Below are 27,625 nucleotides of genomic sequence, written 5' to 3'. Positions count from 1 at the left end.
CCCCATCTTTACAATTTTGAGATTTGTCATCATCAACTCCACTCCACAACATGGCAGAATTACTGATTTCATGCTAAGTCTTCTCAAAACCAATGATAGCTGTACTCTTCAAGAATCCATCCAATTCACAAAGGGAAAATAATTTCCTTCCCACAATTTGAACCTAATCAATGTGTAGTCAGTAGACTACTATTACTGGTTCACTGACTGTATCTGAACAAGGTGATCCAGACCTTATAGATCTCTGTGGTCCCGCGCTCAAAGTTGTTGGAGCGGCTCTTGAGGCTGATGAGCTCGGTCTTGCCCTCCTCTCCGTAGATCTGGCAGAACACATTGGCGTTGGTGCCACCATTGCGCATGTTCCCCGTGACCACTGTGACCTCGTAGTTAATCACTGCAAACCAGAGGGCAGAGCAACATGTCACTAACCAATTAAACCATGGCAGGATGATGGAGAGTGGGGACTAATGCACCACAATCCATCATAATCCCTAAGTAGGCCATCAGCGCTTATTACTGGACAGAACTGTATTCATCTAGTCACGTCATCTGATTACAGGTTGTTTCAGTGATAATATACGTTTTCTACCATTTTGACTGTTCCTGTACTTTTCTTGTGACAACTCTGGTTGTACACACATTGTGTGTACAAATGCCCCAGAGTGTATTTGAAATCTCTGGTATATTGCACAGTGTGTATAAATATGACACTGTAAATATATGTATTCTCTGGCACAGTATGTACTGTATAATACATGCATTGTCTCAGAGTATCCAATCTAGTAAATTGTCTGTTACGTTTCTCGATGTCCAGGGTCTCGCTGGGATAGATCTCCACCTCCACCTTGCCGTCAGCCTCATCCTTACACAGCCAGCGATGGCTGGGGAACTGGTACTGCTTCCCATGGACCGGAACAATGATCTGGACACTGTCCAGGAACCAACCAGCCCGCAGACCCTCGTTAGTGTGGCCTATCAGAAGACGGTGGATCTACAGAGATAGAAACCAGGAAGTAAGAATTAGGATGGATGGTCATTTAGCAGATGTTTTTATCCAGTTAACATGGTCCGTATGAGACCCATGTAGGAATCAAAACCACAAATGATGTATAATAAAGCACCATACAACTCCAAGAAACTGAGACATGCACTATAATGACCTACTGTTGGGATGAGTTGCTTTGAATTAGACAACTATCATCTATGTTTCTAGGTTTCTGATCATGTATTCTATAAAACATAAAAAGTGACACACTTGTCCGATGTCATAGGTCTCGACGGTGAAGATATCAGTTTGGCCCGTCTCATAGTAGTTACTCAGGTCGTTGTCCGAGACCACCAGGAGTATCCTCGTGGTGTCGCCCTTCTCTCCGTACAACTTAACAAACACCTTGGAGTCCGAGCTGGCCCCGTTGATGTTGCCTGTCTTCACCGAGATATGGTAGTTGACATCTTAAAAGACATATGAGGCATGGGTTTTTCCTCTTGTAGACACACACTTTAAATGGGACCTTGAGTTTTTCATGTTTATGTTCAGATTTTATTTTTTCATTGTACTGTATATTCACACTAGCTACTGTATGTGAACATCTGTAGTATAATGTTTCTCCAACAGATACGCTATCTTAATTTGACCAGTTTCTCACAGCAAGAAATGTATGCAGGAAATGTGAATTATTAGGTGATTTATAATTAATGGACATTTTTATAAGGGTTGATGTTTTTTTTGTTAGGATAAATCAAGTCTTAAAGTGGAAATTAAAGTGGAAATTACAAACTTGACAAGCCTTTTTAAACCTCGGTACACTACAATTTGCATTTGCTGCTGCGCAGGAAAATCCACTGTGACAGAGTGATCAAATTAGGATAGAACACCTGTACTTGACGTCTTTTGAAACATATCAAGATACCTTTGTTTGTTAGTTTGTCCAGACTGCTGAGTCTGTGTGATTAATGACCATCGGGGGTGGGGGTGGGGGGTACTCAAGACATTTTGCTTTCCCCCCCACCTGCACATAATCAGCTTTTTTAACTCTGGACAAACTGTCTTTCTATTTGTGCAAATAAACTAAAGTGTTTGTCTGTTTCATGGTTGACTCACTGTGGAGACGCAGACCATCTCCTGCTGGCACTAACTCACGAACGATCTGTCCATCGTCCTCATTCCGGTCCAACCACCTGGCATAAAATACACCCAAAAGGAGATACTCCATTTGAATCAACCACACCTCTATAAGGCACAGGTATACAACCTGAAACACTTTCACTCAACATTGCCTAATGTATAGCCTAGAGGTTGAAAGAGGAAAGTGTTACGGTGTAACAGGGCACCCCAGACTTGTGGTTTAGCTTCAGTTACTGGAGGGAGAGAGACCTGGCTGGCCACAGTGTGTTTAGTCCCTATTTGTAATGGGATGCTGGTCCATCAGCTGGCTAACTGGTTAAGTGAGGCAATTGGAGAACTGCCAATAGAGACAGACTGGGCGTGGCCAGGCCAGATAACTGTCTTCCCTGAGGCTGTATGGCTGGTAGTGAAATGCTGTGTGATTGGCTGTTTGGTGCTTTAGTTGTTACTTGTGATGGGAGTGAGTGATTGGATTAATTTCATTATCAAGTAAAAAGGTCACTGGGCACAGCACAAGTCTTTGAAGGTCCTTTCCTGTGCACTACAGGTCCATGAAGGTGCTTCCCTGTGCACTACAAGTCCATGAAGGTGCTTCCCTGTGCACTACAAGTCCATGAAGGTGCTTCCCTGTGCACTACAAGTCCATGAAGGTGCTTCCCTGTGCACTACAAGTCCATGAAGGTGCTTCCCTGTGCACTACAAGTCCATGAAGGTGCTTCCCTGTGCACAGCACAAGTCTATGAAGGTGCTTCCCTGTGTACAGCACAAGTCTTTGAAGGTGCTTCCCTGTGCACTACAAGTCCATGAAGGTTATTCCCTGTGTACTACAAGTCCATGAAGGTGCTTCCCTGTGCACTACAAGTCCATGAAGGTGCTTCCCTGTGCACTACAAGTCCATTGAATCAAGCCCTAAGTTAGTTAGTTGGCCATGCTCCCATTATGTTATGAAATATATAATGTGATTGGTTGCCACGTGATTGGCTGGTTGACTTGCCTGTTACAGGGGAACTCTATGGCCGCAGACTCTGGTTGGCCCTCCTCCCTGACCAACACCTTATCCAGGAACCAACCACAGCCTCCACCCCTCCCATCATGGCCGATACGCACCCTGCGCACCTGCCCCAACGACACCGCCTCGGTCAGAAACTCATCGGCCTGTGGAGAAATGAGGGAGATAAACCGCTCAAAACCAAGTTAACCCACTGAGCTAAAGCCTAGATATTAGATCTGGGAGCTAACACAAGTCTTCAGGTCTCAGGAAGGGTTACTGATTGCATGAGCATCATTCACTGAACCACCTACACTACATATACACCCAGGTAGTCCTGAACCACCTACAATACATATACACCCAGGAACTCCTGAACCACCTACACTACATATACACCCAGGTACTCCTGAACTATCTACACTACATATACACCCAGGAACTCCTGAACCACCTACACTACATATACACCCAGGTAGTCCTGAACTATCTACACTACATATACACCCAGGAACTCCTGAACCACCTACACTACATATACACCCAGGTACTCCTGAACCACCTACACTACATATACACCCAGGTACTCCTGAACCACCTACACTACATATACACCCAGGTAGTCCTGAACCACCTACACTACATATACACCCAGGTACTCCTGAACCACCTACACTACATATACACACAGGTACTCCTGAACCACCTACACTACATATACACCCAGGTACTCCTGAACCACCTACACTACATATACACCCAGGTACTCCTGAACTATCTACACTACATATACACCCAGGTACTCCTGAACCACTTACACTACATATACACCCAGGTACTCCTGAACCACCTACACTACATATACACCCAGGTACTCCTGAACTATCTACACTACATATACACCCAGGTACTCCTAAACCACCTAAACTACATATACACCCAGGTACTCCTGAACCACCTACACTACATATACACCCAGGTACTCCTGAACCACCTACACTACATATACACCCAGGTACTCCTGAACCACCTACACTACATATACACCCAGGTACTCCTGAACCACCTACACTACATATACACCCGGGTACTCCTGAACCACCTACACTACATATACACCCAGGAACTCCTGAACCACCTACACTACATATACACCCAGGTACTCCTGAACCACCTACACTACATATACACCCAGGTACTCCTGAACTATCTACACTACACATACACCCAGGTACTCCTGAACCCCCTACACTACATATACACCCAGGTACTCCTGAACCACCTACACTACATATACACCCAGGTACTCCTGAACCACTTACACTACATATACACCCAGGTACTCCTGAACCACCTACACTACATATACACCCAGGTACTCCTGAACCACCTACACTACATATACACCCAGGTACTCCTAAACCACCCCTACTCACGTTGCCCTTTTCAAACTTGTTGACGTTGTTTTTGCTGAGGAACATGAGTCGATCCCCTGTGTCTCCCAGGTCCCCGATCACATTAAGGAATACGCTGGCATCAGTGCCACCTCCACTCACTCTCCCAGTACAGATGGTGATGCGATACTTCAGCACTGAGAAGTATATAATGTTAACATTCTCTGTGATGATTCTAAACATTCTTAGTTGGACAAGAGTATTAATAAGTACTCATGCAATGTCTGAAGGTATGCGGTTGTCATACCAGTATGTGGTTTTAGTGTGTGTGTGTGTGTGTGTGTGTGTGTGTGTGTGTGTGTGTGTGTGTGTGTGTGTGTGTGTGTGTGTGTGTGTGTGTGTGTGTTTGTGTGTGTGTGTGTGTGTGTGTGTGTGTGTGTGTGTGTGTGTGTGTGTGTGTGTGTGTGTGTGTGTGTGTGTGTGTGTGTGTGTGTGTGTGTGTGTGTACATGCATGTGTATGAGAGTATGTGTGGGTCCTACGTAGTAACGGCTCCGGGATGAGAGCTCCGGTGGCGGGCAGCTCTCTGATGATCTCATTATCATCCTCATTGATGTCCAGCCAGCGGCCACAGTTAAACGAGTACTTCTCCCTTGTCAGAGTCTTCATCACCGTGGCCTGGGGTAAGACACCGACATAACACTTAAATAGGGGATTTAAAAAAACATATAAATAGTTCTTCCTGACTCTGTGACCTGACCTATTATAGCCTGGTTTATTGCCTATAACTAGGGCCCAGAGATCCAGGTCAGGTCACATGGTAAGATAAAACTCAGACTAGTGTATAATATATCTCAACCACTGCTCTATCAGATACTAGTCTGTACAGATGTAGGATCTTAATTTGATCACCCTGTTGCAGGAGAACTTTCCTGCAATGCAGGAAATATAAAACTTGCAGTGTATTTGAGGTTTGAAAAGGCTTCTGAAGTTTGACCTTTCAGACCTAATTTTCCCTTATGAAACATTTACCAACCCCAACAAAAATGTCCATTCATTATAATCCACATAATAATTCACATGTCCTGTTGCTGCAGGATTATTTTCCTGCTGTAACAAACTGGCTCAAATTAAGATCCTACATCTGTATGCTTTAAGTATGCTGTAACTTGGGTTTATTTCAATGATCACAGATTGTGCTTTGATTCACTTCACTTTCATGATACGTTTGATTATGTAACTAACAGTATAAAAGGCTAATGTTGACAGACCAAACAACCCAGTAGATCTCACCCTAGCGAAATGCCAGCCTGCGAAAGGATGTCTCTTTTCGTGCCAGATACGGGCTTTCGTCAGCTTTCCGATGTCTGGCATTTCAATCTACAGTGGTCCGACAATTTAAAACTGTTAGTATTGAAGAAAGAATAAATACACACAAAAGACAAAATATATACATTCAAACAACTAAAACATGCATATCACAAAAGTTATAAAATTAACATTAATGAGTCCATACCAAATCTCTGGGCAAAAATGTCCACCCACACCAACACCCAGTTTACAGCGGGCTAACACTGGGGCAGCTACGGCGGGCAGCAGGTAGCCTAGTGGTTAGAGCTAGTGCTAGATCGAATCCCCGAGCTGACAAGGTACAAATCTGTAGTCGTGCCCCTGAACAAGGCAGTTAACCCATTGTTCCTAGGCTGGTCATCATAAATGAGCATTTGTTCTTAACTGAATTGCCTATTTAAATAAAGCTTAAATAAATAATTTTAAACCACTGTGGTGTGCAGACAATGTGTAGTTCTACGGCTGATCCAGGTCTTACCATGAACTTATCCAGCTGAGCCTGCTCAAAGCTGTCTGAGTTGCTCTCCAGTCTCATCTCATCTGACTTGCCCTTCTCACCGTAGATCTGTAGGAAGACCTGGGCGTCCGTCCCTGCCCCCTTCACGTCCGATGTCCAGATCCACAGTGACCACGGGTACTCTGGGAATGGATGATGGGTACGCAGGAAAATTAATCCTATTGTCTATTGCATATCTGTCTGTGTTGTCATTGATGTCAGTGTGGTTTGTAAATGTTGACCGTCAAATTCCTAAATACCGCTAATAAAGTAAAGTGAACTGAAGTCGACTTGATCAAAATACATTACATCCTGCCTCCAGCTGAAGAGTTTCTTTAAAAGGATGTAAACTCATCTGGAATCATATTTGTGTGTTGCTGTACAATGTCTGAACTGGCCCCTTACAACTACAGATGTAAGGTCTTCGTTTGATCACCCTGTTGCAGAAGAACTTGCAGGAAATGTACACTTTTGTAGTGTATTTGAGGTTTAAAAGGCTTCTGAAGTTTGTAATTTCCACTTTGAAATTTCAGACCTGATTTTTCCACACAAAATGTTTTATCAACTCCTACAAAAATATCCATGAATTATATTCCACATAATAATTCACATTTCCTGTTGCTGTGGATAATTTTCCTGCTGTAGCAAACTGGTTCAAATTAAGATCCTACATCTGTTTAACCAACTGTAAGCCTGTGTGTTACAGTAGACGTGTATGTAGAATGCATAAGTCACCCACTCTTAAGTTTCTTCTGCCTGAGGGACACCATCTCGTAAAGCTCCCTCTCAATCAGTCCGTCCCCCTCGTCCTCATCCAGCCACTTGCAACAGGGAAACGTCTGCTCAATCCCTGTGAATGGGCAGTACACTGTCACCTGGGCGGAGACACAGAGAGAGAGAAAGACGTTAGAACATAGAAACACACACCAGTAGATAAGAGGTACATGTAGATGATGAAATGTGCAATACTGCAACAACAACAACATCAACAACAATAACACCATCAACATCAACAACAACCTCAACAACAATAACCTCAACAACAATAACAACATCAACAATAACCTCAACAACATCAACAACAACAATAACAACAACATCAACAACAACCTCAACAACAACAACAACATCAACAACAATCTCAACAACAACCTCAACAACATCAACATCAACAACAACAATAACAACAACATCAACAACAACAACATCAACAACAACCTCAACAACAACAACCTCAACAACAATAACAACATCAACAATATCCTCAACAACAACATCAACAACAATAACAACAACATCAACAACAACCTCAACAACATCAACATCAACAACAACAACCTCAACAACATCAACATCAACAACAACAACCTCAACAACAACAACATCAACAACAACAACAACAACAATAACAATATCAACAACAACAACCTCAACATCAACAACATAAACAACATCAACAACATCAAAAATAACCTCAACATCAACAACAATAACACCATCAATGACAACATCAACAACAACCTCAACAACATCAACATCAACAACATCAACATCAACATCAACAACAACCTCAAAAACAACAACATCAACAACCTCAACAACAACAACATCAACAACAACAACAACAACAACAACATCAACAACAACCTCAACATCAACATCAACAACACAGATAAGACGGAACCTTTTCGCAGTACCAGCCGGCCCCAACAGCTCCGTTGTCATGTCCGATGGTGACCCTACTGAGTGGGCTGAGCAGGGCAGCAATCTCCACGTTGAAGATATCGATGAGCCCCCGCTCGAATGCTCCACCCTCCAGGAACACCTTGCCACTGTTCTTCAGGCCCTTGGTGCCATGCATGATGATGTGGATCTTAGAGTTGGTGCCACCACCTCTCACGTTGCCCGTCATCACCTGGACGTTGTACACCACCGCTTTGGCGATCCAGTAACACAGAGGGGTTAGGTTATAGGTCATTCAATGGATTATATTATAAAAGCCATCATAACTAAGACCATGTGACCTGACCATAAAAAACTCAGGTCACTAAAGTGAACATACAATCTGATTTATGTATCTGATACAGAATACAATATTGGAACTCAATGTGCTGTCATTATGATGGTGGGCTCATAGAAATCCTATAATTTATTCATAATTCTATATGTAATTCTATGGATGGGCTCACCCATGGGCTGTGTTGCTCCCACCAACACATCTCTCTGTATCTTTCCATCTTCTTCATCCATGGCGAACCAGCGATTCACTGGAAACTCATACACCTCCTTGTTCCCCATGTCATCAATGACCACCTGGAGAGAGATAACATGTTGTGTGTGTGTGTGTGTGTGTGTGTGTGTGTGTGTGTGTGTGTGTGTGTGTGTGTGTGTGTGTGTGTGTGTGTGTGTGTGTGTGTGTGTGTGTACCTTATCCAGACACCATCCAGCTGATGAGCCCCTGTTGTTATGGCCAATGGTGATTTTCTTTAGCCTTCCCAGGTTTGGTGATTCAATAGTAAACTTGTCCTCCGTGCCTCGCTCAAAATTATCTTTGTCACTGTCCAGCCGTCTCTCCCCTTTAATTATATAGAAACCGTATTGTGATATAGAATGAAATCAAAGCGCTAATGACAGAGCTGGTATTCTCACTGCTAATAACTCAGGAAAGAGCTATATCTTCAGTTTGACCAGTTAAACTACACGAAGAGTCTAAATCTCACCTGTATCGCCATGCTCTCCAAAGATATTCAGGAAGACGTCAGCATCAGTCCCGCTGCCCTTCTCAGCAGAAGTGAACACACTCACTATGTACTTATTCACTGTAAAATGATCAAATATCAAAAAGCACAGCATATTTATGAACTCAGTGATGTTGTACTGTATGTATGTGTTCTCATTCATATCTGACAGTGAACCGGTTATGTCATGATATTTCACATAGACAATGCCATAATGGTACCTTTCAAGTTATGCGACCATTGTCACTGAAACTGTAAATTTGACTGTAACCTCTCAGTTCTAACCGTAACCTCTCAGTTCTAACTGTAACCTCTCAGTTCTAACTGTAACCTCTCAGTTCTAACCGTAACCTCTCAGTTTGAACCGTGACCTCTCAGTTCCAACCGTAACCTCTCAGTTCCAACCGTAACCTCTCAGTTCTAACTGTAACCTCTCAGTTCCAACCGAAACCTCTCAGTTCTAAGCGAAACCTCTCAGTTCTAACCGTAACCTCTCAGTTCTAACCGTAACCTCTCAGTTCTAACCGTAACCTCTCAGTTCTAACCGTAACCTCTCAGTTCTAACCGTAACCTCTCAGTTCTAACTGTAACCTCTCAGTTCTAACCGTAACCTCTCAGTTCCAACCGTAACCTCGCAGTTCCAACCGTAACCTCTCAGTTCTAACCGTAACCTCTCAGTTCTAACCGTAACCTCTCAGTTCTAACTGTAACCTCTCAGTTCTAACCGTAACCTCTCAGTTCCAACCGTAACCTCTCAGTTCCAACCGTAACCTCTCAGTTCTAACCGTAACCTCTCAGTTCTAACCGTAACCTCTCAGTTCTAACTGTAACCTCTCAGTTCTAACCGTAACCTCTCAGTTTCAACCGTAACCTTGCAGTTCCAACCGTAACCTCTCAGTTCTAATTGTAACCTCTCAGTTCCAACCGTAACCTCTCAGTTCTAACTGTAACCTCTTAGATCTAGCCGTAACCTCTCAGTTCCAACCGTAACCTCGCAGTTCCAACCGTAACCTCTCAGTTCTAACTGTAACCTCTCAGTTTCAACCATATAACCTTGCAGTTCCAACCGTAACCTCTCAGTTCTAACTGTAACCTCGCAGTTCCAACCGTAACCTCTCAGTTCCAACCGTAATCTCTCAGTTTTAACCGTAACCTCTCAGTTCCAACCGTAACCTCTCAGTTCCAACCGAAACCTATCAGTTCTAACCGTAACCTCTCAGTTCTAACTGTAACCTCTCAGTTCTAACTGTAACCTCTCAGTTCCAACCGTAACCTCTCAGTTCTAACTGTAACCTCTCAGTTCCAACCGAAACCTCTCAGTTCTAACCAAAACCTCTCAGTTCTAACCGTAACCTCTCAGTTCTAACTGTAACCTCTTAGATCTAGCCGTAACCTCTCAGTTCCAACCGTAACCTCGCAGTTCCAACCGTAACCTCTCAGTTCTAACTGTAACCTCTCAGTTTCAACCATATAACCTTGCAGTTCCAACCGTAACCTCTCAGTTCTAACTGTAACCTCGCAGTTCTAACTGTAACCTCTTAGATCTAGCCGTAACCTCTCAGTTCCAACCGTAACCTCGCAGTTCCAACCGTAACCTCTCAGTTCTAACTGTAACCTCTCAGTTTCAACCATATAACCTTGCAGTTCCAACCGTAACCTCTCAGTTCTAACTGTAACCTCGCAGTTCCAACCGTAACCTCTCAGTTCCAACCGTAATCTCTCAGTTTTAACCGTAACCTCTCAGTTCCAACCGTAACCTCTCAGTTCCAACCGAAACCTATCAGTTCTAACCGTAACCTCTCAGTTCTAACTGTAACCTCTCAGTTCTAACTGTAACCTCTCAGTTCCAACCGTAACCTCTCAGTTCTAACTGTAACCTCTCAGTTCCAACCGAAACCTCTCAGTTCTAACCAAAACCTCTCAGTTCTAACCGTAACCTCTCAGTTCTAACCGTAACCTCTCAGTTCTAACCGTAACCTCTCAGTTCTAACCGTAACCTCTCAGTTCTAACCGTAACCTCTCAGTTCTAACTGTAACCTCTCAGTTCTAACCTTAACCTCTCAGTTCTAACTGTAACATCTCAGTTCTAACTGTAACCTCTCAGTTCTAACTGTAACCTCTCAGTTCTAACCGTAACCTCTCAGTTCTAACTGTAACCTCTCAGTTCTAACTGTAACCTCTCAGTTCTAACTGTAACCTCTCAGTTCTAACTGTAACCTCTCAGTTCTAACCATAACCTCTCAGTTCTAACCGTAACCTCTCAGTTCTAACTGTAACCTCTCAGTTCTAACTGTAACCTCTCAGTTCTGACCATAACCTCTCAGTTCTAACCGTAACCTCTCAGTTCTAACTGTAACCTCTCAGTTCTAACTGTAACCTCTCAGTTCCAACCGTAACCTCTCAGTTCTAACTGTAACCTCTCAGTTCTAACCGTAACCTCTCAGTTCTAACCGTAACCTCTCAGTTCTAACTGTAACCTCTCAGTTCTAACCGTAACCTCTCAGTTTCAACCGTAACCTTGCAGTTCCAACCGTAACCTCTCAGTTCTAACTGTAACCTCGCAGTTCCAACCGTAACCTCTCAGTTCCAACCGTAATCTCTCAGTTTTAACCGTAACCTCTCAGTTCCAACCGTAACCTCTCAGTTCCAACCGAAACCTATCAGTTCTAACCGTAAACTCTCAGTTCCAACCGTAACATCTCAGTTCCAACCGTAACCTCTCAGTTCTAACTGTAACCTCTCAGTTCTAACTGTAACCTCTCAGTTCTAACTGTAACCTCTCAGTTCTAACCGTAACCTCTCAGTTTTAACCGTGACCTCTCAGTTCCAACCGTAACCTCTCAGTTCCCACCGTAACCTCTCAGTTCTAACTGTAACCTCTCAGTTCCAACCGTAACCTCTCAGTTCTAACTGTAACCTCTCAGTTCTAACTGTAACCTCTCAGTTCTAACTGTAACCTCTCAGTTCTAACCGTAACCTCTCAGTTTTAACCGTGACCTCTCAGTTCCAACCGTAACCTCTCAGTTCCCACCGTAACCTCTCAGTTCTAACTGTAACCTCTCAGTTCTAACCGTAACCTCTCAGTTCTAACCATAACCTCTCAGTTCTAACTGTAACCTCTCAGTTCTAACCGTAACCTCTCAGTTCTAACTGTAACCTCTCAGTTCTAACCGTAACCTCTCAGTTCTAACTGTAACCTCTGTTCTAACTGTAACCTCTCAGTTCTAACCGTAACCTCTCAGTTCTAACTGTAACCTCTCAGTTCTAACCGTAACCTCTCAGTTCTAACCATAACCTCTCAGTTCTAACTGTAACCTCTCAGTTCTAACTGTAACCTCTCAGTTCTAACTGTAACCTCTCAGTTCTAACCATAACCTCTCAGTTCTAACCGTAACTTCTCTCTATTCACATGTCTAGTCTCATGCCTCATGATTCTGTTTGTCTCCTCCTTCTTTCTCACAACAGACCACAGACAGACAGCCCATAGTTCCTCTAATCCTCAATGAGCTAGTTTCCAAGTTAAATATTCATATACTGTGTGTGTGCACTTCTGTGTGTGTGTGTGTGTGTGTGTGTGTGTGTGTGTGTGAGCCTACAGTAAGGGTGTTCCCATGCCAGCTGTCTGGTTTGGAATAACAGGTCTCCTTGAATAGACTTGAAAAGTAGGCATGAGCAGAGGCATGATCTGTGTCCCCTACCATGGTGACATTTGTCCCCAAGACACACCCTGCATCCTACTCTCTCTCCATCTCTGTCTAATAAGGAGTTGTAAGGTGACGGTCACATGGTAACAAGAGGACTACGATGCTTACCAGCCGATTAGGCTCCATGGGGCACCTTACACGCAAGTAACAGTAGGCAGAGTAACTTACGTAACTTTGGTTTACGCTTAAGAACATGAAGTGCGGGTTAATTAAGCAAAAAGGCACGAGAGGGGTATGGGATATGGCCAATATACCATGGCTAAGGGCTGTTCTTAAGCACGACGCAACGCAGAGTGGTATATTGGCTATAAGTCACAAACCCCCAAGGTGCCTTATTGCTATTATAAACTGTTCACCAACTTCATTTGAGCAGTAAAAATAACTGTTTTGTCATACCCGTGTTATACGGTCTGATATACCACGACTGTCAGCCAATCAGCATTCAGGGCTTGAACCACCCAGTTTAGAACTACAATTATAAACTGGGTGGTTCGAGCCCTGAATGCTGATTGGCTGACAGCCATGGTATATTAGACAGTAAATGGCTAAGGGCTGTGTCCAGGCACTCTGCGTTGTGTTATTCATAAGAACAGCCCTTAGCCGTGGTAGATTGGCCATATACCACAAGATACCACAAGATACAGCATGCTGCTCCTAAATTATATTAAACTAAAGGGTTTTCCTTTACGTCATATACTGCATGCATTGTAGAGTGTATTCACTGCAATAGGTATGCAGTGGACAGTATGAACTGTAGAGTACAGTCTTGTGCAATGTAGCCTACACATCTTCTATGTGGATTTAACCTGTATAGCATACTGTGTGTAAAGGTATGCACTCCAGAGTAACCTACGTTTGGGGACATCCATGGGGTTGAGGCTGCCCAGCAGGTCTCTGACATACAGGCCATCCCCCTCCTCACGGCTCAGCCAGTTGTTGCAGGCGAAGTAGAACCGCAGGTGTGGACGGTTCATGTCGGTCACCACGACCCGGTCCAGGAACCAGCTGGCGTTCAAGCCACCTGTGTTGTCATGTTCAATCCTGGGGACACAATGACAGTCAGGTACTGGAGGAAACGTCTCCTCATTTGACAATTAGTCAAATTTCCACCCACTCTGACCATAGTGGGTGAAAACGCACTTTGGTGATGAAATGTCACTTCCTTATGTTATAAAATACATTTTACCAAGACACATATGATTATTCATGTTCTGAATCGTTCAAGAAATGTATTTCTCTAACATTTAATAACAGTCTATCCAAAAAGTCGGATTTCGTGACATACATCCAATAACAAGCATCAACAGAGCAGTGCAGCTTTCTCACAGCAACTTAGAGGATTTTACATGTTTTGGTGGCCATCTACAAAGTTGTTTCCACGGGTCTCACAAAGATAAATTAACATGACATGAACTGAATTAAATGTAAAAGGCTTTGAAAATAAAAAGCTTGCAGTACGCTCAGTGCTCTGTTTACATTTCAAAGAGATACACATGTTTTTTTCCTATAAATCTTCAAAAAAATGACAGGAATTTCTCATTACAATGAAAAGCATATACTAAAATCTGAAAATAGTACTACATGTCACGTCTCAAAACGTAGATCTTACCTCTGTTGTTTTATGTCCTGTGGATTCGAGAAGAAAGATGACGAGTTCAAAGTGAGCCTGTCAAGTAATTAGTAGTTCATTCTAGCACCTAGATGACAAGATGCTGTGCATTTTTCTAGATTTAGTCACCCTGTGCATAGACGTCAGTTCAACATCTAGTTTTGATTTACGAATTGTTGAGTTGTCAAATAATGTGAATTCAACATGAAATCAATAAAACATTTCACCATGATGCCATTGGATTTAGGTTAAAAATGGTATGAATAAATAGGAAATTCCCTTAAATTGATGACTTTTTTGCAAGTCCAGTCAAGTTTCCACATTGAGTTGATTCAGCGTCATTACATTGATTTATTTTGTCGAAATGATGTGAACATTTCGATTCAACCAGTTTTTGGCCTATTTGGTCATTTTGGCCATCCTGCAAGTGTAAAAACTCCAATATATTTTGAACAGATTATGAAAAAGACATGAGGGTTGGACCATTGGTTTTCTTAGAGGAGTATTGGACACCCAACAATTAGCCTTCTGATATTCTAACTCATTCTATCGGATACACAACACTGTTAAACAAAAACATTTGATAATATAATATCGCAACTACGAGCTACCATGTTTGCAACTAAGCTGCCACCATTTGGAAAGTACTGGGGAAGCACGCCAAACAAATGTTGGGATGATAGACCTAATGGTTTTTTTTCGGAGCATATGCAGGGAGACACATTTGCATACCTTTTCAACACCTTCACAATGTTGGCAGCTTATTGGGAGGCTAGTTTTAAAACACTTTATTTTTTACAGAGAACAGCACTGAACTTTAAAAAAACAAAACAATAACACTCACTCACTTAATATTGTAGCTGAATTCGGGAATGATAGACTGCTAGCCTAGACTTGAATGACCTTTTCATTTATTTTCCATTTTCAGATTTTTGTTGTGGCAAAGAAATCCCAGAGAAAATTCGGTGCACTCCGACACTTGTTTCTCACAGAGGTCATATCATGAAAGAACACAAGACGCTGTTGTGTAGTGGAGGCTTTGCAGGTATTCCTACAGTATACACACTTTTTTTCAGTGGGCATAGTTTAAACTCACTTCTTAATCCCAAGTCATTAGTATCAACGTAGTCCAGTGGTATGATAGTAAAATGTGTAGAATATCAGGAAAATAGCTTATACAGTTGAAGTTGGAAGTTTACATACACCTTAGCCAAATACATTTAAACTCAGTTTTTCACAATTCCTGACATTTAATCCTAGTAAAAAGTTCCTGTCTTAGGTCAGTTAGGATCACCACTTTATTTTAAGAATGTGAAATGTCAGAATAATAGCAGAGATTGATTTATTTCAGCTTTCGTTTCTTTCATCACATTCCCAGTGGGTCAGAAGTTTACATACACTCAATTAGTATTTGCTAGCATTGCCTTTAAATTGTTTAACTTGGGTCAAACGTTTCGGGTAGCCTTCCATAAGCTTCCCACGATAAATTGGGTGAATTTTGACCAATTCCTCCTGACAGCTGGTGTAACTGAGTAAGGTTTGTAGGCTTCCTTGCTCGCACACACTTTTTCAGTTCTGCTCACAAATTTTATATGGGATTGAGGTCAGGGCTTTGTGATTACCACTCCAATAACTTGACTTTGATGTCCTTAAGACATTTTGCCACAACTTTGGGAGTATGCTTGGGGTCATTGTCCATTTGGAAGACCCATTTGCGACCAACCTTTAACTTCCTGACTGATGTCTTAGGATGTTGCTTCAATATATCCACATAATTTTCCTCCCTCATGATGCTATCTATTTTGTGAAGTGCACCTGTCCCTGCTGCAGCAAAGCACCCCCACAACATGATGCTGCCACCACCGTGCTTCGCGGTTGGGATGGTGTTCTTCGGCTTGAAAGCCTCCCCCTTTTTCCTCCCACGATGGTCATAACGATGGTCATTATGGCCAAACAGTTCTATTTTTGTTTCATCAGACCAGAGGACATTTCTCCAAAAAGTATGATCTTTGTCCCCATGTGCAGTTGCAAACTGTAGTCTGGTGTTTTTATGTTGGTTTTGGAGTAGTGGCTTCTTCCTTGCTGAGCAGCCTTTCAGGTTATGTCGATATAGGACTTGTTTTACTGTGGATATAGATACTTTTGTACCTGTTTCCTACAACATCTTCACAAGGTCCGTTGCTGTTGTTCATGGATTGATTTGCACCAAAGTACATTCATCTCTAGGAGACAGAACGCGTCTCCTTCCTGAGCGGAGGCATTTTCCAAGCTGTTTAAAGACACAGTCAACTTAGTGTATGTAAACTTCTGACCCACTGGAATTGTGATACAGTGAACTTTCAGTGAAATAATCTGTCTGTAAACAATTGTTGGAAAAATGACTTGTGTCATGAACAAAGTAGGTGGCCTAACCGACTTGCCACAACTATAGTTTGTTAACAAGAAATATGTGGCGTGGTTGAAAAACAAGTTTTAATGTCTCCAACCTAAGTGTATGTAAACTTCTGACTTCAAATGTAGATCAACATGAGATGATCTATAAAACAATCCAAAAAATCCCTGCCCATGGCAAAAAGTTTACAATTTGATTTAAAACAGCATCATTTTCTCTTAGCCTCATGACAGAATGTCTAGGATAGCATTATAAAACTGCAAATGTTTCTCTTTGCACCATTGCAGAATGTGTACAAATGCCGGAAGTTAGCTGACCCCCTCTCGCCAAATGCGGGGACCCCGAAATGTGGTAGTCTCACCCTGAGTGGAGGTGTATACTGTATCAATTACACTGGACACCTGCTTGTCGAACATCTCATTCCAAAATCATGGAGTTCATCCCCCCTTTGCTTCCATAACAGCCTCCACTCTTCTGGGAAGGTTTTCCACTAGATGTTGGAACATTGCTGCGGGGACTTGCTTCCATTCAGCCACAAGAGCGTTAGTGAGGTCAGGCACTGATGTTGGGCGATTTGGCCTGGCTCACAGTCGCCTTCCAATTCATCCCAAAGGTGTTTGATGGAGTTGAGCTCAGGGCTCCGTGCTAGCCGTCAAGTTCTTCCACACCGATCTCGACAAACCATTTCTATATGGACATCACTTTGTGCACGGGGGAATTGTCATGATGAAACAGGAAAGGGCCTTTCCCAAACTGTTGCCACAAAGTTGGAAGCACAGAATCGTTGAGAATGTCATTGTATGCTATAGTGTTAAGATTACCCTTCTCTGTAACTAAGGGTCCTAGCCCAAACCATGAAAACAGCCACAGACCATTATTGCTTTTCCACCAAACTTTACAGTTGGCACTATGCATTCGGGCAGGTAGCGTTCTCCTAGCATCCGCCAAACCCAGATTCGTCTGTCGGATTGCCAGATGGTGAAGCGTGATTCATCATCCAGAGAAGTGTTTCCACTGCTCCAGAGTCCACTGGCGGTAAGCTTTACAGCACTTCAGCCGACGCTTGGCATTACACATGGTGATCTTAGGCTTGTGTGGTGCTGCTCGGTCATGGACCTTGCTTCCATAGTCTGTTTGGAACTCTTTCGTTTTGCAACCGAAGACAGACGATGTTTACACACTTTAGCACTCGGCAGTCCTGTTCTGTGAGCTTGTGTGGCCTACCACTTCGCAGCTGAGCCGTTGTTGCTTCTAGATGTTTCCACTTCACTATAATAGCACTTACAGTTGACCGGTGCAGCTCTAGCAAGGAAATTTGACGAACTGACTTGTTGGAAAGGTTGCATCCTATGACGGTGCCACATTGAAGGTCTTCAGTAAGGCCATTCTACGGCCAATGTTTGTCTATGGAGATTGCTTGGCTGTGTGCTTGATTTTATACACCTGTCATCAATGGGTGTGGCTGAATTAATTTGAAGGGGTGCCCACATACTTTGTATGTATAGTGTTTGCATGTAGTACAATAGAGAATAATCATGCACAAAGTAGCATACTCAAACGCAAAGTATGTATCATATATTCACATACTCGCCGCACACATAGTCTAGTTTTCGCAAAATATGGAGCAGCTCACAGAAGAAAGACATTGGTAGCTGGTAGGGTAGATATCTGCCAGTAAATTCTATCTAAGGCAACAATGGTTACGCAAACCAGGTATCTAAAAAGTTTGGTCCGAAGTCTTGGTTGAATCTTTGTCATGTGCATTTCAGTCCTCATGCGCTCTTTGAACATTTCTGAATGCTTTCCCAAAAAACCTTCCCAATTAAAACGACATCATGAAGATTTTTCCCAGACTTCAAAAATGGTCTTCTGATGTGGTTTAAGCAGTATTGGGGACTTAAAACATCACATTTTTGTAGTTTTTCTATAAAAAAGTGTGATTTTGAGAGTGAAAACCTGACAAATCTATAGAAAACACATTTAAAACTTAGGAAAACATTTTTCACACAAGGTGCCTTTCCTTCGCCATGCGGGCCGTTTGGGAAATACCTGGAGAGGTATACTCACCACTACACCACTGACCAGTCCTGCTACGACATTGTGAGTAGGCCTTTTTTTTGCATAGTTAAGTTCAGTTTTGCAGAGATAAAATTTTGCCCAAAGTGGCATCTTACAGATGAAATATCCTATGTTATGAGAAATTGTAGGCCTATTAATTTAGGTAGTGGTTAATTGACAATTAGCCCTGGAAAGTTTCAGAACACATTGAAATGGATAATGAAGATGGTCTAGAGCAGGGATGGGCAACTAGTGAGGGGACCGGCGAGAGGGCCACTAAAATAGGGGGGGTGGATGTGGATACGCAGACCCACAAGCCACTGCGGCCCCTCGTGATGAGTTCCGTTTTTTATGTGGCCCCCACCCCCATAAAAGTTGCCCATCTCTGGTCGAGATTTTGCACTTCAGATTTTCCGATGTTTTATTTTTTTTTATTCCTATAAAGATATAGCTCTAGGCTACTACCAACACCCAGGGCATTGCAGTCACTCAGACAATCTATGTCTCCTCACTTTTTAAGACTGGGATGTGACCCAGATCCCATCTCTAGCACCATCATTATCACAACCCCCAGTGAACAGATGGTGCTTCACGCTCAGTGATCATTCTGAGGAAATCCCCCACAGGCATTATAAACTCAGTCGGCGACTACAGGACAGTATGCTGTTAATGTAGTGTACTATAAGTTAAACTAGTGGTTTCAGTCACCATGATGCCATCACCATAAGCCATGCTGTACCTCAGCTTCTTCAAGGGCCCAACATTGTGTGTTTTAATCCGGAACACGTCCGTCTTATTTTTCTCAAATGCCGTTCGGCTTCTGTAATGTGAAAAAAGATAGCATGAGCAAAAGAGAGAGACAGCCTACAAGATAAATAGGGATAAAGATAGATCTTGTCAATTGCAGCTGTTGACAGATTAGACCACTTAGTGTGAGGCACAATGAGGATCTCCTGCCAGGCTGGTAAGGGTGGCAGAATCCCAGTATTCTGTTGCCCCCTCTAAATATTGGTAACACTTTCTTTGACATGAGTGGTCTTGAATGTACATGACACCTCATGATAGGTCTTATGTCATATTCATGTCATATGAACCATCAAATAAAGTGTTACCTGAAAGACAATCCTATTCAGCGTCAAATCAAAAGTGCATAGGCCAGCCTACTATTGTCTCTGTCACAGGGTGGTAGAATCGGACACCTGCCCAGAGACAGTCTGGGGTTTTGGCACTCCTCTACCCACTCCTCTACCTCTGACAGTGACAGATAGCTGGTGTCTCTGCGGCAGGTCCTTCTCTGCCATCCGTGGTGAATCAGATACGATACCCTCCGACAATAGAGAATAGACCTGGCATTGTCATTGACCCACATTTCTCTTAATGCTCCCCTGCCCACAATGATGGTGAATATTCAACTCTATGTGATAATGCCAGGCCTGCACTCCCTAAATAATGGGCAAAATGCGTGAAAGGACTAAATGACTGTCCAACACTGTGTCTAAAATGTACCTGCAAAAGAAATTCAAACTGACATTGACAAAACAAATCAACCCCAATGCAAACTTTGGAATTCATGTCACTTGAACAGTTATATCTGCACAGTTCCATCGGAATTCCAAAATGTTGCATTTCGCTCTGCCTTGATTGTTCCAATCTTGCAGACCTGTTGAAAAGCAGAGCTTCCACTTACCTGTATCATGATGCAAATGTTCATTGATCATTCCATAATACAGGTAGAACATACAGGACATGGGCTATATCTGAGTAAGGTGAAACTGTACTCCTCAGTTGTAATGTTGGTAATAACAATAAAGCTATATGTCACAGCTATTTGTAATGAATTACACATTGACACATGGACCTAGAAAACATGAATATACACAGCAGACTGCATACATACTATATGCACATACATTTGTATATATACAGGGTCTTTGTATGTTCATCTGTATATTCTGTGACATATTGAGTCAATGTGTCTAATGTGATGGGGGAGAATGACAGGACTTCCAGGTGTGAGTGACAAGGTGTAGTCAACTGTACTATAGATGAGGCCTGGGTACAGGATACTGTATACGTGTAAATCTATCTGCGTATCCATGGGTGTGTAGTGATAAGGAGAGCCTGCGACTTGCATGATAACAGTCCCTGTACTATGGGTCCTCATATTACAACACGGATTAGTGTGTCGTCTGGAAATGACATCGTGGTCTTCTTTCATTTGCTCTAAATGAAAAGAAGACCGGCCATGTCACGTAGTTCTTCCTTACTCCAGATACTTTGTGTGTCCATTATGTGTACGGAGTGCATCCCGTACTTTAGCCAGGCCTCTATCAAACGCATTACAAGCTTTGCTTCCTCTCATAATGGATCGTATCCATCAGTCACATCATTTCTATGACCATCTGGCAAACGTGATAAGGCCAGTTCTTAAAATGATCAGTAGCTTTTTTTGTGGTTTGATAAATGTATTGATTTGATAGTTGAGGTCAGAGCAGCATCACTAAGTCAGCTCATGTGAGGCTCATGTGGTTAAAGTTACAGGACTGCACTCTTATACAGCCTCATACCCACAATGCAACACAACACAGGTAATCCTACTGCAATAATCATCCTTAGGTAGACCGATAAAAATACCTCTTTTCTGTGCTGAAGAATCAGAGAGAAATGCAAAGGTTAAAGGTTAAAGAGTAACAGTTGGCATAGAAAATGATTTTTTTTTCTGCACAAATAGTAAAATTCCACATTGTACATCCCATTCACAACATCCAAATTGTACATTCATGAATTAGGATGAAAACGTATACCTTGTCAATGATTCACAGTGTATATAATTCAATGCTAGCAATAAATGAATACTAAAGATTGAAACATATTGACAGAGCATTTTGAGTTCAGGATTACGTTTATAAGATAATATGGAACATGATTGGGAGCGTGTCCTTTTATAACCCTGACCCTCTGTGAGTCAGTAGTTCATTATAGTAAGTGATGTATTCCAGCATTTATTTTTAGTACTACCGCAGAGCTGACATATGCATTAGGAGAAAATACCATAGAACTCACTTGCTGGCCAGGTGCACTTTGGGAGTGATGCCAAAGTCTCCAAAAAGAGTGACAAACACATTGGCGTCTGTGCCTGCCCCTCTCACATCACCTGTGACAGTCACCACCTCATACACTGAGAGAGAGAGAGAGAGAGAGAGAGAGAGAGAGAGAGAGAGAGAGAGAGAGAGAGAGAGAGAGAGAGAGAGAGAGAGAGAGAGAGAGAGAGAGAGAGAGAGAGAGAGAGAGAGAGAGAGAGAGAGAGAGAGAGAGAGGTGAGGCATAATTTCATTAGTTGATTTGATACATTAGTTGAGCCCACAACACAACAATCTATTCAGAAGCCCTGCTGAAACACAGATTAAAAATATTGTCCTTCTGCTTGTGGGCATGACCTCGCTTTACAGCGTCAGCTGAACATTGGGCCTGAACCCTGTCCAATCTATTTCTCCATAAGTTTGACCAGGCTTCATAAACAAATAGGATAAAAGTAAGATCATAAGAACCGGCAATGTGTCACCTGAAAACATGTTGATAGCCTTTTACGATGGCGCAATTAGTAGCATTATGTTTCCTTCCATAGAGGCCTGCCAGGGAACTCACTGCAGATAATCTGCCGTTGGAGAATCCATGCCTGGCTGCAAGCCTACTAAGGCTTTCTCTCTCACATTTCAGAGCTGGATTTGTGTCTCTCTCTCTCTCTCTCTCTCTCTCTCTCTCTCTCTCTCTCTCTCTCTCTCTCTCTCTCTCTTTCTTTCTTTCCCTTTCCCTCTCACTCTGTCTGTCTGATTAACTGACAGCCTCCAAACAGAAAGGGAGGAAGGTAGATGAACACTCCTCAGTATCGTGTGACTGTGTTTGTTTGGAACCCACCACACCCGTCTCTCTGGGTTTATGTCTGTGACTAAAGCATGTGTAGATGTGTTTGTTTGGAACCCACCACACCCGTCTCTCTGTGTTTATGTCTGTGACTAAAGCATGTGTAGATGTGTTTGTTTGGAACCCACCACACCCGTCTCTCTGTGTTTATGTCTGTGACTAAAGCATGTGTAGATGTGTTTGTTTGGAACCCACCACACCCGTCTCTCTGTGTTTATGTCTGTGACTAAAGCATGTGTAGATGTGTTTGTTTGGAACCCACCACACCCATCTCTCTGTGTTTATGTCTGTGACTAAAGCATGTGTAGATGTGTTTGTTTGGAACCCACCACACCCGTCTCTCTGTGTTTATGTCTGTGACTAAAGCATGTGTAGATGTGTTTGTTTGGAACCCACCACACCCGTCTCTCTGTGTTTATGTCTGTGACTAAAGCATGTGTAGATGTGTTTGTTTGGAACCCACCACACCCGTCTCTCTGTGTTTATGTCTGTGACTAAAGCATGTGTAGATGTGTTTGTTTGGAACCCACCACACCCGTCTCTCTGTGTTTATGTCTGTGACTAAAGCATGTGTAGATGTGTTTGTTTGGAACCCACCACACCCGTCTCTCTGTGTTTATGTCTGTGACTAAAGCATGTGTAGATGTGTTTGTTTGGTACCCACCACACCCGTCTCTCTGTGTTTATGTCTGTGACTAAAGCATGTGTAGATGTGTTTGTTTGGAACCCACCACACCCGTCTCTCTGTGTTTATGTCTGTGACTAAAGCATGTGTAGATGTGTTTGTTTGGAACCCACCACACCCGTCTCTCTGTGTTTATGTCTGTGACTAAAGCATGTGTAGATGTGTTTGTTCTACTGCTAAAGCTGTAAGTCAGTGGAAGGGCATTCTATAATTCCTTGAGTCTGGTTTTTATATAAACAATAGGAACCTGGATTGTTATAGGTTCCCGAATGATTTCCTTTGTTATATTATGTCTTCTTCCTTCATCAGGCTTCATTAGGCGTTTTCTATACCACTGAGAACTGAAGGTAAAGTACACTTAGAAAAAGCTTTGGCTTTCCGCCTTGAAGAACCCTTTTTGTCTCCAGGTAGAACCCTTTTTAGTTCCAGATAAAAACCCTTCTGGGTTCCAGGTAGAACCCTCTGTGGAAAGGGTTCTACATGGAACCAAATAGCGTTCTTCAAAGGGTTCTCCTATGGAAACAGCCAAAAAAACCTTTAAGATTCTAGATAGCACCTTTTTGCACATGGTAGTAATAGGATAGAGCTTGGGCTATAGAATAATGTAACCAGGGCGTTTGGGTAAAACCCCCTGGCCAGTCAATAGCATTAGGTAACATGCAGATCATGGTTACAGTTTTTCTCAATTGCTAAATCACAATTTCTGAAACCTTGCTCCATTTCCTGAAAACATTAAACACAAAACCTCATCTTCAAGCACTATTTACATAACCTCTGACTCCTCTTGCAAAATGAAACATTCACCTCAAAACAGTTTATAAACAAAGTGATCAAAATGATATACACTCTCAAGCAGTCAGTAAACAATACACCGAAAAATAGAAAACACATTGTTCAAAACATACAATTCTCAGGGAGAAGTACATTTTTAATCCAAAAAAATATTCATATTTTTCCGTCATTGTCTTTTGATGAACGAAAACATGTTCTATCATAGTAGCTCAAAATTGATCAGAAATTACTACTCTGCTTTGCTCTTTGCAATTTTGTTTTTTGTTCTTCCTCCTCCTTGTACCCCTATTTTTACAGTACTGTACCCTGCATCTCACAAACTTGTCCTTTGTCTCTGTGACACTGTAATTCTTGTTCTTTGTTGATATGAACCTGCAACCAGTCAAAATCTATTGAGCAGTCAGTACTGTTAATAAATGGAAAGCACAATGTTCAGGGCCATACAATTAATCCATTATACAGTATACAGCTTACAATGCACTGTACTACAGTATCCATTCTCAGACTTTCTCCTTCCCACCTTCAACAACCTGTTTGCTCTCTGAACTGGCTTATATTGGTTGTGTCGCATCATTTGAAACAGGTTAAATCAGTTTTGAGTGGTTGTGTTCAATCAATGACATATGTTCTCTATTTGTATTTGATTGTTGCCACTTGTGTTTACCAGTATGGATGACATGTGCATTGGAGTGCAGAATGAGTTTTGAGAATGAGAATGTGTTTAGAGTTTTGCTGAAAAGTCTAAGTGAGATCTGCAAATTGTGTTTTACCATGTGAAATGGTTTAAGGTATTGACAACAGACTGCATAATTAGGTAAATGAGTCCAGGCAACTGAGAACTTTGTTCAGCCAATGGGGTTTAGTGTTTTAGCAATTGAGAAAAAAATCAAGGGTAAATACCAGGGCCTGTAAGTAGAAGTCCCTGGTAAATACTGTATGACATTGGGTAAACATTGATTGTACAGCCTCATAAATTATACAAAATGGAACCTTGTGTGGTATTCCTCTGGAAACATTCAGATGACCCCAGCATTGCACTGATAGCCTCAACCCTAACAGTGAAAATTAGGAGCAGTTAATTATAAAGACACCCAAGAAAACATTACGAGAGAGAGAGGGAGAGAGAGAGAGAGAGAGAGAGAGAGAGAGAGAGAGAGAGAGAGAGAGAGAGACAGAGAGAGAGAGAGAGAGAAAGAGAGAAAGAGAGAGAGATGATAAAACCTGATCTCGGAGAGACCTGATAAAGAGAGATGATTAAACCTGATCTCAGAGAAAGACATGATAAAGAGAGATGATAAAACCTGATCTCAGAGAGACCTGATAAAGAGAGATGATAAAACCTGATCTCAGAGAGACCTGATAAAGAGAGATGATTAAACCTGATCTCAGAGAGAGACCTGATAAAGAGAGATGATAAAACCTGATCTCAGAGAGACCTGATAAAGAGAGATGATTAAACCTGATCTCAGAGAAAGACCTGATAAATGATTATAAAAAGAGATGTGATAATGGTATGACCTGATGCACCTGAGCTGATATGTGTAGAAGATAGAGAGTTATCCTTCTGGAGCCTAGGTTAGCAGGCCAAGCCTTCAGCCAAGCCTCACTTTATCAAAGCCAGGTAACTGAGAAGACAGACACCTATCCTCCTTAGGCCTTAAGTGATGAGACACCACTAACCCAAACTGCATCTCCATCACAGTCACAGAGCAGACTAAATATAGATCTGCTTTTGTGTCAACTGCTTTTACTAGCAGTGCAATGTAAAGATGAAACCTACCATTAACATTATTATTTTAAATGGAAAATGGTCTTTAGTGAGCTATTTAAAGGCTTGCTATAGCTCTTTCAGTAAGGCCCAGCTTAGTGTGTGTGTGTGTGTGTGTGTGTGTGTGTGTGTGTGTGTGTGTGTGTGTGTGTGTGTGTGTGTGTGTGTGTGTGTGTGTGTGTGTGTGTGTGTGTGTGTGTGTGTGTGTGTGTGTGTGTGTGTGTGTGTGTGGTCTCAGTCCTTGCCCCTGGCACCCAGCGTTGCTCTCAGCTCTACCCCAACCTTTCCTCCCAACCCTGGCCCTAGGCCCTGGCCCTAGGCCCTGGCCCCAGCCTGACTCCAAGCAGCTGTCGGCCTCTCAGTCTCTGTGGGGCTTCATTCATGTGGAACACACTGAGCTTTCATCCAGGGACAATCACAGAGGGGTCCCCAGACAGGCTCTACAACAACACAGTAGAGTCCAGCTTGGCTGTAGAAATAGAACTCAGTGCCACTTCAGAATACAGCACTGCTTAGAACTGGAGTACCTTACAACCCAGACTTACAGCTGAACTATGTAGAGGTACTGTCATGCCCTAGCTGGGAGCCGTCCCATGGTCCTACCTTTCTTTTTGTGGTACTCTTCCTCATAGCCATCGGAGGAGTCCGTTTGGTAGGTCATCAGCTCATTGTAGTAGATCTCAGCGTAATCCACCTGCTTGGCCTTGGGCTTCTTCCCTTTCTTCCCTTTCTTGTCTTTCTTGTCCTCATCACTGTCGGCCGATCCCTTCTTCTGCTTCTTCTTCTTTTTCTTCTTGGAGTCTTCTTCTTCTCCCTCCTGATCTTCCAAGAGGGGCTCCTCATCCTGAGCTTTCTTCTTCTTCTTCCCTCCATCTGTGGACTTCCTGCCTTTGGACCCCATCTCCTCCTCTCCCTGTTGGTCTCCCTCAGAAGACGACTTCTTTTTCTTCTTCTTTTCCTCCTTAAGTTCTCCCTCAGTCATGTCCTCTTCTTCGGATTTCTTCTTCTTGGGTTTGGTTTCGATGGTGTCATTGTTGTTCTGCTCGTCATCTCCCTCTTCCTCATTTTCAATCACTTCATCCCCCTCCCTCTTCTCTGCATCATCTTCTGCTTTCTTTTTCTTCTTTTCTTTTTTCTCTTTCACCTTATCGTGGCGTTCCCCTTTCTTCTTCCTCTCTTTCTCTGGATCCTCGTCAGACTCCTCTGGGCTCTTGTGTTTCTTCCTCTTCTTCGCTCCGTCTGGCTTGGTGTCTCCGCTGGCGTCAGACTTGCTCTTCCCTTTCGGTTTTGGCTCCTTTTCCTCCACGTCGCAAACCACCTCTTCAGTTTCCTCCGTTCCTGCAGTTTTTTTCTCTTTTGAGGGCATATTTTATTCATCCGCTTCCCTGGCCTTCAGTTTCGTAAGAGCTTCCTTGAGTTTCTGGAGGTGTAAGACAATTCATTTGACCCGTGGCGGCAGGCCGCGCAGTGGCCCCTGGGTACACTGGACTGGACTGGCTGGTGTGTGGGTTTGCGGGAGGAGGATGCTGGGGCCGCACGGAGCTCTGTCTGGCTAGGAGCGCTCCTCCTGGGGCAGGGCCTCCAACACGCTCTGCTCATGAAAAAT

At 42.8% G+C, this 27,625-nt stretch overlaps 1 protein-coding gene across 1 annotated transcript in view; it reads right to left on the bottom strand.

Annotated features, from left to right (window-relative positions):
- LOC110522812 (lipoxygenase homology domain-containing protein 1) overlaps positions 1-27,385 on the bottom strand; it is a 51,953-nt gene extending 24,568 nt beyond the window's left edge. The window contains exons 1-19 of the mRNA XM_036976540.1: positions 26,856-27,385; positions 26,623-26,771; positions 21,917-22,031; positions 19,593-19,673; positions 13,648-13,835; positions 9,073-9,171; positions 8,780-8,928; positions 8,542-8,665; positions 8,037-8,287; positions 7,092-7,227; positions 6,335-6,495; positions 5,800-5,886; positions 5,049-5,184; positions 4,550-4,704; positions 3,120-3,280; positions 2,102-2,178; positions 1,256-1,452; positions 799-991; positions 234-394 (exon numbers count right to left, since the gene is read on the bottom strand). Coding sequence (XP_036832435.1) covers positions 234-394; positions 799-991; positions 1,256-1,452; positions 2,102-2,178; positions 3,120-3,280; positions 4,550-4,704; positions 5,049-5,184; positions 5,800-5,886; positions 6,335-6,495; positions 7,092-7,227; positions 8,037-8,287; positions 8,542-8,665; positions 8,780-8,928; positions 9,073-9,171; positions 13,648-13,835; positions 19,593-19,673; positions 21,917-22,031; positions 26,623-26,771; positions 26,856-27,385 — 3,150 coding nt within the window. The remainder of the gene's footprint in view (positions 1-233; positions 395-798; positions 992-1,255; positions 1,453-2,101; positions 2,179-3,119; positions 3,281-4,549; positions 4,705-5,048; positions 5,185-5,799; positions 5,887-6,334; positions 6,496-7,091; positions 7,228-8,036; positions 8,288-8,541; positions 8,666-8,779; positions 8,929-9,072; positions 9,172-13,647; positions 13,836-19,592; positions 19,674-21,916; positions 22,032-26,622; positions 26,772-26,855) is intronic.
- Between the last annotated feature and the right edge of the window lie 240 nt (positions 27,386-27,625).

Source organism: Oncorhynchus mykiss, chromosome 5 (assembly GCF_013265735.2).
Source record: "Oncorhynchus mykiss isolate Arlee chromosome 5, USDA_OmykA_1.1, whole genome shotgun sequence".
In the NCBI taxonomy this organism is placed as follows: domain Eukaryota; kingdom Metazoa; phylum Chordata; class Actinopteri; order Salmoniformes; family Salmonidae; genus Oncorhynchus; species Oncorhynchus mykiss.
Note: the sequence above shows the minus strand (reverse complement) of the source record. Positions and strands in the feature narration are given on the sequence as shown.